This window comes from Trachemys scripta, chromosome 5, assembly GCF_013100865.1.
Source record: "Trachemys scripta elegans isolate TJP31775 chromosome 5, CAS_Tse_1.0, whole genome shotgun sequence".
Classification (NCBI taxonomy): Eukaryota; Metazoa; Chordata; order Testudines; family Emydidae; genus Trachemys; species Trachemys scripta.
The window spans coordinates 87,583,387-87,598,013 of record NC_048302.1 but is presented as its reverse complement, the minus strand read 5'-3'; the positions used below and the strand labels follow the sequence as shown (position 1 = coordinate 87,598,013).

The following is a 14,627-nucleotide window of genomic DNA, read 5'->3' as shown; positions in this document are numbered from 1 at the left end:
AAAAGCCGAACGTGTCCGGGAAAATGCCAGCCGGGCACTTCCCCTCCCGCGGCGGCTCTGTTCCTCCCCTGACTCTTCGGCTCTGTTTAAGAGCCGAGCTGCCCGAGCGCTATCGGCTTCAGGCAGCCCCCTTGCTCCGGACCCCAGCCGCCGGCCGGGCACTTCCCCTCCCGGGCTCCGGTGGCGCAGAGTCCGGAGGCATGGGGGCTGCCCGAAGCCGGTAGCACTGGGGCAGCTCGGCTCTTAAATAGAGCCGAAGAGTCAGGGGAGGAGCAGAGCCTCCGGCCGCGGCGGCTCTGCTCCTCTCCGACTCTTCGGCTCTGTTTAAGAGCCGAGCGCTACAGGCTTTGGGCAGCCCCCATACCTCCGGACCCTGCGCCGCCGGAGCCCGGGAGGGGAAGTGCCCGGCCGGGGGTGCAGGGTCCGGAGGCAAGGGGGCTGCCCGAAGCCCAAGCGCTATCGGCTTCACGGTTTGCCGGGCAGCCTCCAGACCCTGCGCCCCCCGGCTGGGCGCTTCCCCTCCTGGGCTCCAGCTGCGCTGGGGAAGCACCGGCCGGGGGCGCAGGGTCTGGGGGCTGCCTGGCAAACCGTGAAGCCGGTAGCGCTCGGGCAGTCCTTTCCGCGTGGCTGGGAGTGGGAGAGAGGAGGGGGCGGAGTTAGGTCGGGGTTGGGGCGGGGAAGGGGCAGAGTTGGGGCGGGACTGGGGGTGGGAAATGGGCGGGGCCAGGATCCCATGGAGGGTCCTCTTTTTTTATTTAAGTATGGTAACCCTATGTTAGGGACTGGAGTTGATGTGGAATCTAGTGAATAGATTGAGGTTTTGAATGAGGCAATATCTTTGTCCTCTGAATCAGAGTTTGATTTTGTAGCTGAGCAGTTGTAAGGCAACGTGGACAACCTCTATTTCGTATGAAATAGAACACTGAAGTATACTTACAGGTAAACAGCAACAGGATATGGCTGAATAGGAACAGAAATTTTGGAAGCAGAAAACATAGTTCTTTAGAATACAAATGTACAAGATTCTTCTGTTAAATCTACAATACTAAGAACAGTAAGACTACAATGTGTGTCTATTTTTCAAAGTATTTGAAAGATCCTTGATGGTTAATTGTGATTAGTAGACAGTGAAATGTCTGTTGCATTTTGTTTCCTCTGTTCTTTTTCTGAGGTTACTCACACCGCTTTCCCCACCTACCCAGTGTATATGGATAGGAAGGTTTGGGAGTGGGTGAAACCTTGGCTCCAATCACCTAATGTACCAGCCAGTGCAGCTGTGCTGGTATGCCTGAGGGCATTTGCTGCAACAGGTATAACTCTAGCCCAGGGTACATTTGCACCCCTCTGGAGTAGGAAAGGCAGATTGTGGCTCTTAGTCATCTTGCCCTGTGGAGTAACTATTGTTAAGTAGAGCAGGGTTACATTCCTGTGGAGAAACTGTTTGGTAGAGCTTGTATGAAGACTTCAAAATGGAGAATTTAGATATTGCATGATCTCAGTAGATATTAATAAATAGTGCCACTATATCTTCCAATAATTCCATTTCACTAAGTGGGACAAAATGTTCTTGTGATATTTTTTCAGTTAAGTATTAGTTCAAACTTTTGGTTCTTATAACAGCATATTAGTTTATTCCAGTTATATCAAATGAGAATTTCATATTCGAAGAAACAGTCTTTCTGAAGATCAAAAAGATTATAACAGCCAAGCAGAGATAGGCTACGTTTGTGTTTGACATTCTTAATTCATTGACAAAAGCATGATAAGTTCAAGATTGGCAGTTGAGTAAAAGATGGAGTTCAGTCTTTAATTTTTAAGTTTTAATTTTCTTCTGAAACACCATTATAGTCTACTTCTGCTTTTTGTTTAATATCTGTGTATTCCTTCAAATGGTTGCAAAAGTTTCCGAGAAACCTGGTTTTTAGGGTTGTGCTTTTTTTAAACAAAAACTATGATTTAAAAAAAAAAAAAAAAAAAAAGTAAGGTAGTCTGAAGTTCAATTTAGAGCTCAGGGCAAAGATACTTAGATGTATGTAACTTTGTTATGCAACTTTTAACACTGGGGGGGGGGAAATCCACAACCACTTAACTGTTGTCTGTTTTCTTTTAGCATATCAATGCACACCAAGCATATGAATCTCAACTGTCTTCAATTACAAAAAATATGTCCAGATTGGAAGAGGATCTCAAATACGAACAAGAAGAAAAGTCTTCTGTATTAGCTGACCTGGCTTCTATGAGGGAACTGTGCATGAAACTTGAGTCTAGCAAAGAACTTTTTTCACGACAGCTAACATCCAAAAACATGGATTATGAAAGGGTAAGAAGCAACGACTAATATAGCACTTATTATAGCACAGATACACAATTTGATTTCCTTACGTGAGGGAGCTCTAATAATTCTTTTTTCCCCCCTTACTAGTAATCATTTCTGACATGCACATATACTTCACTGGGGCTCCTTTAGAATAGGAAATAGGGTGTGTGTGTGTGTGTGTGTGTGTGCATGTATGCACTAATTCTTGATATACTGTACAATCTTTAAATTTTCTACTGATTATTAACCTACTATACATATTAACCTACTATACATCTAGGACCATTTTATTTAGATCATGATGGTTTGTTTTTATGTCTATTAAAGTGACTAATTTTAATAATTAATATAATGTATCTAATTCTGAAGTTACATGACAAATAAAAAACCCTCAGGTTAAAAATGGTAACACAGCAGAGTTAAGGTTAATCATTAAGATTAAGTTTAAAATAATCATGTGTTGAACATACCATTATGGTTAAGGCATTTTAATGTTTGTGGGTCCAGATTAATCTTGATCTCCTTGAGGTATTTATTCCTTTTTGTATTGTCACTACAAGGCACAAAATTGTTTAGGTGCCTTAACTGAATGTTTCCATCTTAACCATTTAGATTTCTTATACATTTAAGCTCAATTCTGAATTTCCTGGGTTTATAAGGCTTATTTTAGGGATTATTAAAACATTCCTATAATGTGTTTTTTCTAAACCCTTACATTAAAATTGATATGTATTTTTAATTGTAACTCCATTTTAACATAATTTCTTGTCTGTTTAAAAAAAATCTTTTATAAACTGCAAATTAGTATTTTTCAGAGAATGTGAAAACTGTACCCACACGTATCTGTTTGTAAAATACTACATAAATAGTGAGCATTAAATATCAGGCTAGTAACAAATTTACTGTAGTAATTGTTTTATACCCTAGGTTCTGGCTGAATTAGAAGATATAAAGTCAGAAGCAGAGCTGTTAAAAAAGCAATTGTCCAGCGAACGACTTACTATTCAGAATCTTGAAACGCTGCTCGCTACTAGCAGAGACAAAGAGTTTCAGAATCATTTAACATCCCATGAGAAAGATTCAGAAATTCAGTTACTTAAAGACAAGCTAACTCTTGCAGAGAGCAAACTGTAAGTTCTAAAACAGACAATTACATTTCTTCCAATATTTTGAGTTGTAAATTTTTTATTTTATTTGTATTTTGATTGTGAAAAATCTTTTGAACTGTATGAAAACACTTATTTACATAATCAAACCCTCCACACTTGGTCAAAAGATTCTTTCTGAGAGCATCATTGTTTGTATGTGTGCACCTGTTAGAAGAGTTTGTGTGTTCAAACCTTCCATAAGAGTCCAAAACTCTTAACGACTCTTGATGTGGGCTTCCATCCTCCCAGTTACTATTATGAGTAGATTTCAGCTACAGGAAAGAAACTTTCTCAATCAGATCAGGTTTATCTGTTTCAGGAAATGAAGTTAGGGAAAAATACTAGGTTTGTCAATTAATCAAGTGAACTCAAGCGATTAACTCAAAAAAATTAATCGTGATTTAAAAAATTAATCGCTATTAATCGCAGTTTTAATTGCACTGTTAAATAAAGAATACCAATTGAAATTGATTAATTATTTTGGATTTTTTTTACATTTTCATGTATATTGAATTCTGTATTATAATTGAAATCAAAGTATATATTATTTTTGCCTACAAATATTTTCACTGTAAAAATTATAAACAAAAGAAATAGTATTTTTCAGTTCACCTCATACAAGTACTGTAGTGCAGTCTCTTTGTCGTGAAAGTGCAGCTTACAAATGTAGATTTTTTTTTTTGTTTTGCTACGTGAGTGCATTCAAAAACAAAACAATGTAAAACTTTAGAGCCTACAAGTCTACTCAGTCCTATTTCTTGTTCAGCCAATCACTAAGACAAACAAGTTTGTTTACATTTAAGGGAGATAATGTTGCCCTCTTCTTATTTGCAATGTCACCAGAAAGTGACAACAGGCATTTGCATGGCACTTTTGTAGCCGCCATTGCAAGGTATTTACGTGCCAGATATGCTAAACATTTGTATGCCCATTCATGCTTCAGCCACCATTCCAGAGGACATGATTCCATGCTGATGACGCTCGTTAAAAAAATAAGCATTAATTAAATTTGTGACTGAACTCCTTGGGGCAGAATTGTATGTCCCCTGCTCTGTTTTACCTGCATTCTGCCATATATTTCCTGTTATAGCAGTCTCAGATGATGACCCGGCACACGTTGTTCATTTTAAGAACACTTTCACTGCAGATTTGACAAAATGCAAAGAATGTACCAATGTGAGATTTCTAAAGATAGCTACAGCACTCGACCCAAGGTTTAAGAATCTGAAGTGCCTTCCAAAATCTGAGAGAGACGAGGTGTGGAGCATGCTTTCAGAAGTCTTAAAAGAACAACACTCCGATGCGGAAACTGCAGAACCCGAACCACCAAAAAAGAAAATCAGCCTTCTGCTGGTGGCATCTGACTCAGATAATGAAAATGAACAAGTGTTGATCCGCACTGCTTTGGATTTTTATCGAGCAGAACCTGTCATCAGCATTGATACATGTCCCTGGAGTGGTGGTTGAAGCATGAAGGGACATATGAATCTTTAGCGCATCTGGCACGTAAATATTTTGTGATGCTGGCTGCAACAGTGCCATGAAAACACCTGTTCTCACTTTCAGGTGACATTGTAAACAAGAAAGCGGGCAGCATTATCTCCTGCAAATTGTAACCAACCTTGTTTGAGCGATTGGCTGAACAAGAAGTAGGGCTGAGTGGATTGCAGGCTCTAAAATTTTACATTGTTTTATTTTTTAATGCAGGTTTTTTTGTACATAGTTCTACATCTGTAAGTTCAAATTTCATGATAAAGAAATTGCACTTCAGTACTTGTATGACGTGAATTGAAAAATACAATTTTTTTGTTTATTACAGTGCAAATATTTGTAATAAAAAATAAATATAAAGTGAGCACTGTACACTTTGTATTTTGTGTTGTAATATAAATTCATATATTTGAAAATGTAGAAAACATCCAAAAATATTTAAAATAAATGGTATTCTATTGTTTAACAGCACGATTAATCGCAATTAATTTTTTTAATCGCTTGACAGCCCTAACATAAACTACTTAAAAAAAAGGGAAAGAAGCATTTTTCTTCTGCATAGTAAAGCTTCAAAGCTGTATTAAGTCAATGTTCAGTTGTAAACTTTTAAAAGAACACCCATAACATTTTGTTCAGAGTTGCAAGCAACCTCCATTCCCAAGGCGTTTGTAACTCTGAGGTTCTACTGTATATTTTTATCTATAAAGGAATATGATGCACTGTAGTATGAATTTATTGAAGGACTTCCAAGTTCACACTTCTGTCTTTTACAGGTTAGCTTTATCCAGTAGTTTGTCATTGTATTCATTCAATTCTTCCCATCACTTCTGATTCTCACTTTATTTTGAGTTGTTGAAGTAACAACTCCTCTTATTTCATTTTTTGGTTTCCCTTGTTCATTTCTGTTTTTCCTAATTCCTCTAAGATACCAGCTGAAAGTGTGCAACAGTTTACGAAAATTTTTTGTTACTTCTCATGCTATTTTTAGAACCAGTCATAATAGAGAAGTTTCCATACTTCGAAGTAAAGTTGCACAGCTACAGACGGACTATGATGTTTTAAAAAGGCAACTGACAACTGAACGATTTGAACGGTAAGCACCTGTGTTGTTTTTGTTTCAGTGGGGTGATCCTCCTTTCCTATGATTAAGGTAGCTGCTAATGCAATACTGTGTGTTTGAAAATAGTTTTCCTAATAATTTTATTAAGGTTTACTATAACTCAGTTTTCACACAAGCATTCCTTTATTAGTCCAAAGACCTCTTGGTGTTGATTACATTCAGAATATCAATACAAGAATATATACCCTCATATTTTATATCCTAGCAACAATATAGTTATAATGCATTGGCCAAAATTCTTACAACTGGATCAAGCCCAGGAGACACCTGTGACGGGTTTGGTCACAGAAACCCCTTTGGGACTCTCACGTGACGTGCCGAGATTACCTCTGAGCCCTTTTTCCCTGCTAGCTTGGGACTCCAGAACTCTGCCTTGTTGAGCCAGACACGCTAGCCTGCTGCGACCCAGACCCAGAGTCTGGTCCACACCCCCAAAGCTGCAGACTTTAACCAAAAACTGCTCAGCACCCAGACACCCAGTTCTCAATGGGATCCAAACCCCAAATAAATCCGTTTTACTCTGTATAAAGCTTATACAGGGTAAACTCATAAATTGTCCGCCCTCTATAACATTGATAGCGAGATATGCACAGCTCTTTGCTCCCCCAGGTATTATTCACTTACTCTGGGTTTACTAATAAACAAAAGTGATTTTATTAAGTATAACAAGTAGGATGTAAGTGGTTTCAAGTAATAACAGACAGAACAAAGTAAGTTACCAAGTAAAATAAAGCAACAACACGCAAGTCTAAGCCTAATACATTAAGAAACTGATTACAGATCACATCTCAGCCTCAGATGTTCCAATAAGCTTCTTTCACAGACTAGACTCGTTCCTAGTCTGGGCCCAATCCTTTCCCCTGGTATAGTCCATGTTAGTTCCAGCTCAGGTGGTAAGTAGGGGTTTTTCCTCACCTCTTGAGGTATGGGAGACCATACAAAAAACATATATACTGAGTTTACAGAAGAACAAGACTGACTACACAAAGTGTTGTCAAATTCACAAAGTAAACAAACTGAAAAAATAGAGAATTTTTTTCTAACCTTTTATTGTACCCTTAAATGTTACTTTTAACCATTAATTTTAAAAAATGATCTGTGTCCCTTAAATATAATTGAGACATTTATATTTAAAATGTATATATGCTATCCATTTAAATTATCACCTTTCATTTTCTTTTATAATTTAATAATTTCTACAGAGAAATATGGTGTGGCAGAATATGAATGCTAATAGTGGTAATAAAGATAAGTATGTACAAATTAGTGTTTAACAAAATTATTGTCTACTTGGTAGAGAGCGCGCAATTCAGGAAATGCGTCGACATGGTCTTTCCACATCTTCTGTACGTACCTCATCTCCACTTAGTTCAACAATTAGATCTCCTTCTCATTCTCCAGAGCGTGCAATTGTAAGAACAACTGATCGAGCAACAGCAGAAAAGTAAGTAATTTGATGATTTTTGTCAAGATTAAGTGTTCACATAAGAATTAAATACAGCTGTATTTAAATTGAAATGGGGGGCAGGAAATCAGCATTTTATGTTTTGGTGCATATGAAATATTTAAACACTCCAATGATAGATACACTCTTATAGTGTTTTAAACACAATAACTAGTACTGACTGAAAACATTAAATGCTAGTTATTCTCCAATAGCGAAATATTACAATGAATTCCTGCTCCTTTGATTTTGCTTATAGAACAGGACTGCGATATACATCCATAGCTTGCATCTGAAGAAGTGAGGTTCTTACCCACGAAAGCTTATGCTCCCAATACTTCTGTTAGTCTCAAAGGTGCCACAGGACCCTCTGTTGCTTTTTACAGATTCAGACTAACACGGCTACCCCTCTGATACTTGACATCCATAGCTTTAAAATTCTAAAATCATTAAACCTCTTCACCAGTAAGGGCGGGGGCCGGGGGGAGGGAGGGATGGGAGCTGGGGCATGTCTGTGCCACTGAGCTGATAATTGGGTATGTCTACACAACTAAGAAAAACCCACGGCTGGCCAGTGCCAGCTGACTCAGGGTCACAGGGCTCAGGCTGCAGCCCGAATCCAGAAGTCTACACAGCAATGAAACTGCCCCGTGAGCCCAAGTTGGCTGGCATGGGCCAGCTGCAGGTGTCTGGTTGCTATGTAAACATATCCAGTGTCCTGTACTGGCCAGAGCTTGAGTATTTGTGCAGTCTAATAAATTTGTTTCCTTGCTTCAGCTTTGGTGATGTATGCCATGCATCTTGCCTAGTCAGCTGTAGATATTGTCCAAGCACATAGCCTACTCTGAGATTATGGCATTCATGGTAAACCTCATTTAAACACACTCTTCACCACACCTTGCTCTGATATTCTCAGCATTAATGGCCTCACAAAGACCAGGGTTGACAGCTACACCACATTAGATACACAAATCATCTCATCTATCAACCTGAAACTACTACATGGAAAGATGAGAATGACTTGTCAGGTTGATACCCCGAAAGCTGGAGGAATTTTTTATGTCATGACATCCAGGGGTACTGAGGAAGACAGCCTTCAATTCTTCCTCTCCTTCTCTCTACCTCAGAGTAGCCATGCTTCCTCATTTTTGTAGAGAGAGGTGCTAGGGTCATCCGACTCGTGCATAAAACCACTATGGGCTCCAGGCCAGAAATCATATCATCCAATCCATCCATATACCACTCTAGCCACATGTAAGGTGGCAAAATTGGGGGAGGGATAGCTCAGTGATTTGAGCATTGGCCTGCTAAACCCAGGGTTGTGAGTTCAATCCTTGAGGGGGCCACTTAGGGATCTCGGGTAAAATCAGTACTTGGTCCTGCTAGTGATGGCAGGGGGCTGGACTCGATGACCTTTGAGGGTCCCTTCCAGTTCTCTGAGATAGGTCTCTCTCTCTCTCTCTCTCTCTAAATAAATGCAAGCACACGCTGCCAAAGAATGCCACTGACTACTTCTACCTTTTACATTAGCACTTGATGGTAGCATTATTGATGGTCAAGGACAAGCCTCATAGTTCAACACCCCTGAATCACGACTCTAACGCTGGGATGCTCTAAGAATGAAGAGCAACAACCCATACTAGGAGCTACCTGTTAATAACACATACACTGTTATAGGAATCTTATACTAAGGTAGATAACATAGATACATAGGTAAATACTAGTATGAGCTTTGGAAAAAGTCAAACCAGTTTATCAGTCCTCACCCCTAGCAAAATTGTATGGAATTCAGTCTGAGGGATTGGAAATGGCCTAGCATTGAGTGTGAAAATCCTCCAACACACTTGATACCCATAGATACATTTGCCTGAGATTTTTGGCTTTCAGTAGGCAGTTTAGCAGATTGAAGGTTTGCTAAATGGGCATTTTGGCAGAGGACAGTCTCGTGAAGGCAAAAACGAGTGTGGTCAGATTCTGTTTCTTGGGATCCATTATCCAACCCTCTACCTTCCACAAAAGAGGTAAGAGACAGGTTAAGAGGTTGTTCTTTATTTCTAGGTTGGTTTGAAGGATACCTGGAAGGTGCTGGGCCTCTGCATTAGCAGAGGCCTCAGGATGCCAAGCCCCAGGCTAAGCAGCAAAAACTTTGATTTTTTTGAAAGGTTCAAGCACAAACTGCCAGCTTCCCAAGATGCATCTTGGGGACTCTTCCATTTCTGATTGCTAAGGTCTGAACGTTCAAGGTCATGATAAGGCACAGTCTATCAGTGGTAGATCAGAATCTGTAGCTAGCCTGTAATATTTTGCTGTCCAAGAGATTTGCAGGACACTCACGTATGTCTCTACATTTTTACAAAGATTATTGTTTTAGATGTGGCCTGTCAATGTTACAAACCTGGTTACAGGTTTGTGTGACCCACCACTACATGTTACGTCTCAATGAAAAGTCAAAATCAAAGGACAGTGAGAATGAGCTTTGTTTATTTTCAGAAAGTATTTAGTAACCATGTATGCTACCACAGCTGACTTGTCTAACTAGATCATGTCTGAACTGTCAGAGGGGAACCAAAAATCCCAAAATTGCACAAAGTTAACAGAAGAGATACCATTTAATATTTGTACTTTTTCCATGGACTTTGCTTGAATCCAAATACTCTTGAAATATCTGATTTCATACACAAATTTAAGATTTGTCCAATCCCAGTTCTGAGTCCAATGCATAATTGTTTCTTGGCATTCTGACCTGCCCGTGAACTTTTTACCCTCTCTCTCTTATCGGTTTTACTTCTTATTTATTCCTTCCTTGCAGCGTTCCACAGTGGAAGTGTGCTCTGTCAATTGTATTGTTTTATACTGTATACTGGGAATTTTTCCCCTTTTTATAAGCCACTTAGTCTAACCTAATAACTTTCTTCTTGTCCTTGTCTTACATTGTACTTTTGTCCAGTGCTTGTGCGACATGTGTCAAGAATGAAATAGTATATTAAAATAAATTCTGTGGGTGATAGCATGGGCTGATTCAAGTAATTTAGGAATAAACTATGAAGAAGGTAATGTTATTATATATTTTACCATTGGTTGAATTGATATAAACATCTGCTTACAGCATTTTTATTTTTAAAATTTCTTCTTCCTCCCCCCACCCAGAAATGTGAGCTTCAAGGAATAACCATACCTGGGATAGTCTTAAAACTAAACTTGTAACAGAAGGATTAACTTGTTTCAAGGACTTTTGAAAATTATGAAGGTTGACATGAATTCTACCTCTGACTTTGCTTCAAATCAGTGATAACTTGTGAATTTGTGTGTGCACGTGTCCTACAATCAGCCTTGCAAAATTCTATTCTCCCATTTATCTGGGGGTGACAAGGTTTTTTTTATGGGTGCTTTTCATTGCTTGTCGACGCACAAAATTCACACATTATAACAAAGTCGCATGACAGTTTTGCAAAGCTAGTGTAATAGCTATAGAAATTCATGGTACAAAAGAAGGAAGCTGGGTCAGAATAACTGATGCAACAACTTCTGATTTCTCTACTAATTTAAATTTGCTTAAATCAGATATGGCTTCAGAAATTTGTCCATACTACAGCATGAGCTAATATTGAGCAAAACCAGGCTTGGACTTTTTTAAAGATTGGTTCATGTATAGTATATTTGTTATGGTTCTGGTTGATTTCCATGTGTTTTGGATTTTTTTACAAGTGTTTTCTGTTTGCATGTCATTGCTTTTATACACCCCATGTCTTGCTGAATCGGTTTATTTTCTGAATGTATTATCATCCTTGCTGTAGATTTTTCTTCTTAACAAAGAAGTGTCAAATCAAGAATTGTATTTTATAAATTTACTTTATATGTCATCTCTAATAAAAAGAATAGTCTAGTCTTCTGCAATATCTTCTGTAATACCATTTATATTTTAAAACTTATTTTGCCAATGTTAATGAAAAGTAATGAAAATGAGATTTTAAACTTGTACTATATTATAATGTACTAAATATTACACAATAGTTCTATTTTACTTAATATGACTATTTCCAAACTAAATCTGGAGATATTTTTCAATTTTTATTTTTTTTTAAAGAACAGAACAAAATCTGGAATTGTTCATGCAGTTGAGTTCAAGTTTTTAAAGAGGTGTGACACAGGGCCTTATTAGGATATAGAGCTACTAGGTAAGTGCAGTGAGGATTAATCTTTTTACGAAAACTCTGATAAATGTGACAGACAATTATTCAAAGTTTAGGTCAAAGTAGGTTATGTACTGTGCTACATTCATTTTTTTATAACACATTAAAGCTGATCTATGTCAGATAACTGTATATTTGGATTCATCTTAATTGTCCTTCTCCAAAATGTTAAATTTGAATAGCGCTTAATAGTATTTAGTAATTCAAAAGATAATGTGACAAGTATTTATTGGTGTTATGTATAGAATTAGAAGGGGAAACCTATACTGTTGTAATGCATACCTGCTGACTGATTTACAGCATTCCATTCATATAACTTTGAAGAAAATCCTGTACTTCCCAGATTCCATTATGGACACCAATAAGACGTAAAGAACATATAAAATAACATGGAAGAATTAAACTTTGAACTTCGCTACACTTGGTCTCCAATCTACAGTATTTTGCAATAAGATTGTTAAGATTGTGACTTAATAAAATGTGTTTAAACTGGAAATATGGTCTCAATAGAAATATTGTAATTAACATAAATATATTGTTGCTACCATATACAAGCTTTATTCTTGTATGAAGGTGGCATATTTTGTCAGTTCAGTCATCTGTGTAGAGACTAGATTTTAAGGACTGAAAGTGGCAACATAAAACACACAAAATTACTTGTAAATATTTTAAATTGGTTAGTTTCAGCTTCTGGGGGCATGGAAGGGAATTGCTTATACAGAAAGAGTACAATTCTATTTTTAACAGATTGTTGGTTTGTCCTTTATGGGGTGAAGGGAAATGATACTGTAGAGATTGATACTACCCCAAATGAAGCTAACGGCAAAGCTTTCATTGACATTAGTGCTGCAGGATGAGGTTCACAGTAACTATATAAAGTACGTTCTTACATTATTCTATTTTGTTTCCGCTTTGGATAGTCTCAGCAGTAGCTTTTAAATCTTTTAATTTACATTCTTTTTACTCTCAAACTTTTTCAATAATAAAATACTAAGTGAAAAGAGCAAGGATATGTTTACACTACAAAATTAAGTCAATCTAAGTTATGTCAGCTGCCACAGTAATTAAGCTGGTTGTGTATGTCCACACTATGCTCCTTGTGTCAGTGTTATGTGTTCTCACTAGCAGTGCTTGCATCAATGCAGAGCAGTGTGCACCATGGGTAGCTATCCCACTATGCAACTCATCGCCATCTAGCGTAGGGTGTTTTGGGTAGCATGGGTGACTAGGAAAATGGCATGAATGTCCCATAGTTTTTGCCGTTGTGTAATTGTAGACGCTGTAGACACTGCTTTAAGTCAATGTAACTTGCCTCACTCACAGGGGATGGCTTTTTCACACCCCTGAGCGAAGTAAGTTGCATTGACTTAAGCGGTAGTGTGTACAAGCCATCACTCATACAAGTGATGAGTGTTGCGAGCACAATGTGCCTGATCCTGCAGTATTTCCGGAGCTGCCGCACAGAATGTGACAATTCCTTTCAAGTAGCCTTGCTGGAAGCCATGGAATAAAACAATTCCCACCTGCTGTTGGCAGTCGCAGAGCAACTGAACATGATAGAGTGCCCGTTTGGTCCTGAGAAACAAGCACCGACTGGTGGGATCGCATCATTATGCAGGTATGGGATGACAAGCAGTGCATCCAAAAGTTCTGCAGCCACAAGGTCACTTCTTTCCTGGAACTGTGTGAGGAACTTGTCCCAGCCCTCCTGTGCAGCGACACCAAAATGAGACCTGCCTTGACAGTGGAGAAGCAAGTGGCGATCGCCGTGTGGAATCTTGTAATGCCTGACTGCTACTGGTCAGTCAGGAATCAATTTGGAGTTGGGCAGTGTGCTGGAGATAGTGAATGGTTTTGCTGCAGTGGGGCAATAGATAGCGCATCTGAAGGATATGCATACCATCATCTCCTGCTGTGCATTGTGCTCCTTCTCCTGAGCTTTTCTCCTGTCCTCAGTGTCTGTGCCCATTTTGTCAGTGTGATCCTCCATGCCCTCTGCTCGGTGTCTGCTGCTCCAGAGGCTTGCATGATCTCTAGAAACATGTCATCCCAGGTTCTCTTTCTTCTCCTCCTTATCTGGCTCAGCCTCTCCACTGGTGTGGAGGGAGAGGTGAAGGCCACATTTGCAGCTGCAAAAGACACAATGCACAAAGGTACTATTGTGAGTGCATACTCCAAGCATATGGAAAACTTGCTATATTGAAATCACTCCCTTTAATCCACCCAAGTTTAAAGCAATACATTTTAACTTCAGCCAGGTATTCATAGACCGTGGTGGCAGTCCCAGCCCTGGTGAGTACTGCCCGGGAGGGAGAAGGCATGGGGGTCCCTCTTGTAGCCCACCTCAAGCGATCTGCTGGTAAATGTCCATATTTCTATGGCTGGATCGGAGTTTTGCCTGTAGTGCCTCTTCTCCCCACAGAACCAGGAGATCCACCATCTCCTGTGCACTCCAGGCAGGAGTGCATTTGGAATGTGTAGCAAGCATGCTTAGTTGGGAAGTGGCTAGGTGAACTCTCCACGCCGAGCAAACAGGAAATGGAATTTCAAAAAGGGGAGGGGTGTATTCCTGTGTACTTGGCCACCGGGCAGCGGAGTTCTAAACAGTGACCAGAGCAGTCATGGCAGGGCATTGTGGGACATCTCCCAGAGGCCACTAAAGTAGACATAAGTAACGTCGTGTCTATACTGCCACTGCATCAACCTATGTCGACTTAAGTGCTAGGCCTCTTGCAGAGGTCAAGTTAAGTCAACTTCGCAGGTGAATTACATTGGTGGGAGGAACATTGTAGTGTAGTCATGACATAATTAGATTGACGTAAGCCGCCTTGCATTGACATAACTCTGTAGTGCAGACTAGGCCCAAGTGTTCCATTCTTTGGACGATACTGTTCTTCACTTGGGAAAAGAAACTGCA

General features: G+C 39.3%; 1 protein-coding gene across 5 annotated transcripts in view; it reads left to right on the top strand.

The window, feature by feature from the left end:
* Positions 1–12,206, top strand: part of CEP135 (centrosomal protein 135) — a 97,183-nt gene extending 84,977 nt beyond the window's left edge. For 2 of the 5 annotated variants that reach the window (XM_034772388.1, XM_034772386.1), the window contains 5 exons: positions 2,111–2,320; positions 3,245–3,447; positions 5,945–6,049; positions 7,374–7,520; positions 11,605–12,206. In XM_034772388.1, the coding sequence (XP_034628279.1) occupies positions 2,111–2,320; positions 3,245–3,447; positions 5,945–6,049; positions 7,374–7,520; positions 11,605–11,653 (714 nt within the window). In that variant the 3' untranslated portion in view covers positions 11,654–12,206. Of the gene's footprint in view, positions 1–2,110; positions 2,321–3,244; positions 3,448–5,944; positions 6,050–7,373; positions 7,521–10,667 lie in introns of all 5 variants that reach the window. The other 3 variants (XM_034772390.1, XM_034772389.1, XM_034772387.1) reach the window with 3 other exon arrangements.
* Positions 12,207–14,627: the final 2,421 nt, after the last annotated feature.